General features: G+C 36.6%; 1 protein-coding gene across 2 annotated transcripts in view; it reads right to left on the reverse strand.

Moving 5' to 3' along the window:
- The window catches only part of tgfbr3 (transforming growth factor, beta receptor III), a 139,716-nt gene that overhangs the window by 77,260 nt on the left and 55,981 nt on the right, over positions 1-6,475 (reverse strand). For both annotated transcript variants that reach the window (XM_016565226.1, XM_016565225.1), the window contains one exon: positions 5,636-5,823. In XM_016565226.1, coding sequence (XP_016420712.1) covers positions 5,636-5,823 — 188 coding nt within the window. The remainder of the gene's footprint in view (positions 1-5,635; positions 5,824-6,475) is intronic.

Raw genomic sequence — 6,475 nt, forward strand, 5'->3', positions numbered from 1 at the left:
ACAGAATGCATATTTATCACATTTTCTAGAGGGACATCAATCAGCGTTGCACTCGCGTCTCACAGAGAGTGGCATGTTTAGAAAGCCATGTAAAATTAATGCAAGTTAATCAACTTTTAAAAACATGTCTAAAGACGTTATGGCGGTTTTTCCCCATCCCACTGTATCTCATGTTTTTAAATGAAGAAAGTAGCCTACTCTTTGTGATTGGTTTTCGGTCCTTTGTATTAAACTATACATACATGCATGGTGCTGTTTTTTTTTCAAATTGTTTAAGCAACTTTATTAATTATATATGGTTTATAAACATTATTTTAAACATTATGCACTTTTTTTCAAAGATAGTCGTGTTATTTTATTGCTTTGACGAACCGTGCATAATATTTTGTTTGATGCGCCCTCTTGTGGCCTCGGGAGAGAAGCCAAAAGCTTTTTTCCCTCCTAACTGAAATCATGCCTTTTAAATTCAAATATAATTAGAATTTTGATAATATTTAAGAAGAAAATTCGAATTTAGTTTGTCAGTCATTTTGACAGCCCTAACAAAGCAAAGTGCGGTTTGATCGGCCCGCTCCCGCAGCTGAACTGGACGTTTTGATTGGTTTTGCACCCGAGTCAGACCTGTCTGTTAATGGCTGAAGCGCAGGGCTCCACCCCAGAAGTTTGAAAAGTGCCCGTCAAACGCCGGCTCGCTCCGTTTCTCCATCGGCGCCTTCTTTGTCCATTTTTTTTTGTACTTTGTACTTTTGGTGAAAAATAAATGTAGCGAAGTTGAATACTTTAGTTTTATTCTACTCAATTAAAAGTAAAAGTACCACTATTTAATTATACTCAAGAAAGCAGAAACATTTTTAAAATGTACTCAAGTACTGTAACGAAAGTATTTGTAATTAGTTACTTTCCACCTCTACTTAAAATCCACTCATTTGCACAATGCATGAAGCCTATGCAACCTAAGTTTGCTGCAGTTTTTAAAGTCAAAGCGTGTAATTTTTTGGATGTTAAAATACATTCTCCAGTCTAATGTACAGAAATAACTTTAAGCAATTTCAGGTTAAATTGTCTTTATTTTTGCAATTCCGTGTGCTGCCACTAGTGGCGCCAAAATTACCTTTCCACCAGCTTATAACATATTTTAGGGAACTACATGGAAACTTGTAATGTTAATTTGTTAGCATTTGTACTTGGCAAGCTAGCTTTTGCTTTGTATTATTTGTGTTATACATATTCAACTCTTTCTTCCAATAAATGAAGAAAAAATAGCTAAATAAATTTGCATAAGAAAAACTAACCAAGACATATTGCAGTCAGGAGTCTTAGAATGTGCTGAGTAAACACAGTCCTGGCCTCCATTCAACTGTTAGCCAGATATGTGCAAATAGTACAAAAAAATTGCAAATCTGTTACCAAGATACTGATACAAACCCACAACAATGGCATCATAGGGAATTGAGCTCTTTAGCTATTTGCCAACAAAAACGAAAGGCATTATAGCACAGCAGAAAATGACATGTTTATTCATCATTGCCAGAGCTCCAATTCGCTTTTAGCTGTAGGCTGCTGGAATCCTGATGGCTAGTTTAGACATGTTGATTTTCACACATCTTCAGCACATGGTTTCAGGCCATTGCAAAGTCCTGACGAAGCACATTTCGAGGATGGGATCTAAAAGCATGATCAGTGACTCATTGTGCTCATGCACAGAGGAGTCATGCTATCAGACGTGCTGGTGTTTATCCATGAGGACCTGTGTTTGGATCATTCGCCTAGAGACTAGAGCAGAAATCCTGCTGAAAAAGCTGGTCTCCCAGCCAGGTCAGGCTGAACTAGTTTGCTGGTTTTAGAGTGGTTTTGGCCATTGTACCCTTCCCAGCTAATCCACAATATTACAGACTAGAGATCAGTCAATATTGGCTTTTTAATAATATCTGATATGTGGAACCATTCTTTAATATATTTATTCATGTATTTTATTTTATACAATAACTACATTATCCTTATACTACATTTTTGTAATATATGCATTATAAATATTTTATTAATATTTATTATTATTAATACTGTTATTGTTGTTGCCATTATATTTATACAAAGCAGTTTTGTACACTACCGTTGAAAAGGTCAGTAAGATTTTTTTTATATTTCTTTTTTTTTTTTTTTTGGATAGGATTCGTTGCCAATAAGGCTATTGGCTCAGACCAATCCAAGATTTGGAAAGAAGTTTCTTATGCTCACCAAGGCTGCATTTATTTGATAAAAACAGTAATATTGTGAAATATTATTGTAATTTAAAATAACTGCATTCTATGGTAATACATTTTAAAATGTAATTTATTTCTGTGATGGCAAAGCTGAATTTTCAGCAGCCATTACTCCAGTTACCATGATCCTTCAGAAATCATTCTATTGATTTGGAGCTCAATAAACATTTCTTAATATTATCAGTTGAAAGTTGAAAGCAATTGTGCTGGTTTTTTTTTCATCATCTCTGACTCTGATGAATAGAAAGTTCAAAAGAACATGATTTATTTGAAATTAATTTTTATAGCACTGTCTTTACTGTCAATTTGGATCAATTTAATGCAGAACATTGCATATTCTTGCTGAATAAAAGTATTAATTTCTTTCAAATAAACAATCATACTTAACCCCAACTTTTAAACGGTACTGTACACAGCCAATTTACAGGCTTAAGTGACTTTTCCAGACCATGAAACCACCCAAACAAGCTACACTTAAAAAAAAATAAAATAAAATAAAATATTTTAGAATATTGGTGATAAAGGCTAAAGGATAAAGGCTCAGTGGCAAACATCAAGACCTGAATTTGTTCCTCATATTCTTTTTTAGTGGCTTTATTTGATGAATATTCCACATATAGTATGCATCACCACATGGAGTTCTTGAAATAAACTTGATAAACATTATAGTAGCTCCTAATACTGGAAAGTAGTTTTATGTTATTTCCTCTCCATTTCACTAAGTCTTAATTTTAAACACTAGAAACCTAAAAATAATGACTGAATGACTTATTTGAGACACAAATTGTGCATGAGATTGTAGACTATAGTGAATTACAAGCAGCTGGCTGATAAATGGAGTGAATTTTGCCTATAAAAGCATTTATGTTTTTTATCAAACATTTAAATCTTTTGTTTGCAAAAGACTTTGGGATTGACAACTTGCAAACAAAAGCTCTCTCTCTCTTTCTCTCCCCGTGTTGCTTACTCTTCTGAGATATGTCAGATAGCATTCCTCAGGCTTTTGTTTCACACACTGAAGCCACCAACAACAATCTGATCTCTCTGGCACGGATGTTTACAGCGCTCCGCTCCTGTGCTTTGGCCAGTGCGCTTTTCTTCTGCTTCCTGTCTGTCAGGGTGGAGGGAACAACCACCACTCAAGCGATCCTGATTACAATGCATGAGGGCACACAGTACACGGTATGGATATGAACGGCAGTCTAATGGAGCGCCACAGAGTAAAATCCGAGGGGGCTTTGAACCCTGGCAGGGGCGAAGAAGGGAGCTTTTTGTCTGCGCCGACCCAGTTGAGTGATACTTGCTTCCTGATGCAAAAAACACACGACATTGAAAGCGAGGCGGTTTAAAGCCGTCATTGTCTGTGTCGGCAGTGACCGATATTGTATTTCAATAGAGCTGTGAGTCCAAGCCACACAGAGTTCAGAAAGGAGAAAGAGCCTTTCTCGATCCGCGTGGCTGATAGTGCCGACAACTGCGCCCATTTGGACTCTTTCTATCTTTCTTTCTTCTTCTGGCCCTTCTCACTCCCTCTTCGCTCACAAAAGTCCAGACAGAGCCTCCAAAACTTACCCCAGCTTTCCTGAAGCCCAATGGTGTTTTTCTTGGGATATGTGAGGGCTGAAAACTTGAAGGCCAATCTTTCTCCAAGTACATGTTTTCTTTCCATAATCACTGGTTTCTAATAAGACTAGAAAAATGTACACATTGGGTAGAAAAGGTTCATATCAGAATCTTAACTCATTATTTTGTGAACCAGAGTGTGTTTTTGTGCATGTGCTAGAAGAGAAGGCTGTAATTGCTGGAATGATAACGCAAACACTATAGATTGTATACCGTCTCGTTGCGAACATCTAGAGTCAGCAGTGCTCTCGGCCAAATGGTCCTTCCAGCAATTACAACATCAATCTGTGGACGCACCCCACGCTGTTTCTACAACACCCCCACCAACTAACAAGAGAACTAACAACTTAACAAACCAGCCAACTCACCACACCTCAGCCAAGATCCGAATCAAAGTATGTTTAAACCCACTTCATCATTGCAAGTGAAACCTGCAAGAAACAGCTCTGCCAAGAATCCATTTATACAACTCTTCGTTTCCAGGTTTTAGTGGTTTGATGTTTCACAACAGTGAAATTGCTATTTGAACAATCTAAAATAGTGCTCACATGGAGTCCTCACCATCCATTTTGTCAAACAACATTTTTGCGGGTCCGTGTTTAAGCCTGCATGGAAATACTGAAGGAAACAACTGCTAAAGTTACAATATAGCTTGTGAAGCAACAAACTAATGACAATTTAAAATGGTTCAAATTTAGTCAAGCCACCCATTAAAATAAAATAAAATAAAATAAAATAAAATAAAAATTGTTTTAAAGCAAACACAAACTATACTGTAAAAAAAACTACATTTAGAACCAAATATTGTATAACTAAATATGAATTAAGTACATTTAGGTAAAAAAAAAAAAAAACAGCAAATATAGTAAAGCAGCGGTTCCCAAACTGGGGTGTGCGCACCCCTAGGGGTGCACAGACCGAACAGCAGGGGTGCGCGAGAGAATGCTTTTGATGATCTGTGTGCATTTTTTGAAGGGGCAAGTGAAAGAGAAGTTTACTTGCCCGACCGGACAACTAATCTAATCTAATTAAAACATCGAATTAGAGAAGCACCAAAATTTCGGCGAGAATGATTCTGATTTTATTACACTTGGTGTAAACGGCAATTCATAATGGATAATCAAAGGGTAACAAGGTCGCGGCAGTTGAGACTCACCTGAGACAATGTCATGGAGAAATCGAAACAAACCAGTGAATACTTGTATTTATACTTGTATTGCAGTAAAAAATGTGGTGTACGGTGGTGGGGGTGCTTGACATGTGTCAAACACTAGAAAGGGGTGCACGCTACAAAAAGTTTGGTAACCACTGTAGTAAAGGTATCACTGTTTCCATAAAATATTAAGCAGACAACTGTTTTCAACATTGATTATAATAAAAATGTTTCTTGTGCACTAAATCAGCATATATTTGAATTATTTCTGAAGGATCATGTGACAATGAAGACTAGACTAATGCCTGTTTTGCCATCACAGGAACAACTGTATTACTGTTTTACTGTATTATTATTTAAATAAATTAATATAAATAAATGCACAAGAGACTGTATACTGAAACATATCTTTATAATTATGTTTTGGTGTTTTTTCTGATTCACATTTTTATTAACTTTGCGGTCATGCTACTTGATTATGCATCCACCTCATGTTCTAATGCTTCATTGTGAGCTACTGAATGCACATAAAAGGCACATAAGGACTCTTTGCTGCATTAGAGGTGCTGGTAAAGGTCTAGTAGTGAATGAATCGCACCTCTGCTGGTTTGTCTCTGTCTCCTTGTGCATTGCCTCTTCGTAGGTTGACGATGTGCACCTCCTGAGGGAGGCTGGTGGTTCCTCGGCTAGCGCAGCCTGATAGGGCAGTGAAACTCTTTAACATGGCCTGAACCGGGTGACCCACCCCAACTGGCAAAGGTTCACAAGGGCTCCGAGACAATGGACCTGCAAATAATACAAAACATGGCATGAACATCATAATTAAACACATTCTGCCTCATTATTCTGCATAAAGATAGCGTTTCAGTGTTTAAATCATATCACTAGAATGTATACAGGCTTTTACAAAGAACTCTGTGAAGTCATTTCAAATCCATGCCAAAAGAATGTAAGAGCTCAAAGCATCCCATATGACTATGTGCAAGCCAGTTATGATAAAAACATTTAGCAAAAATTCTGCACAATTTAAAAAAATGAAACCAGTGTTTATGTATTGCAGTTCTGTCATTGATAAATGATAAGGGTCAGCTATTATGAAACCATCTAAAGTGCCAAAACAGATAATAAATGAACTACAGAGAAAATTGCATTTTAGTTACATATACAGTGGGTACGGAAAGTATTCAGACCCCCTTAAATTTTTCACTCTGTTATATTGCAGCCATTTGCTAAAATCATTTAAGTTAAATTTTAAAGCTACAAAAGTGAGTTTTCTTTGCTTTGTTGTTTGATTATCATAACACAGAAAGCCTCAGGAACATTAAACTGCTGTAAACCAATATACTATTACACATCCATTTTCTTTCTCAATTGTTTCCCTTCACCTAAGCCATAAGCAACTGCGTTTACAAGGATACTTGCAGAGAGAAGTATGCTA

The sequence above is a fragment of the Sinocyclocheilus rhinocerous genome, unplaced genomic scaffold (genome assembly GCF_001515625.1).
Source record: "Sinocyclocheilus rhinocerous isolate Xijiao unplaced genomic scaffold, SAMN03320098_v1.1 scaffold212, whole genome shotgun sequence".
In the NCBI taxonomy this organism is placed as follows: domain Eukaryota; kingdom Metazoa; phylum Chordata; class Actinopteri; order Cypriniformes; family Cyprinidae; genus Sinocyclocheilus; species Sinocyclocheilus rhinocerous.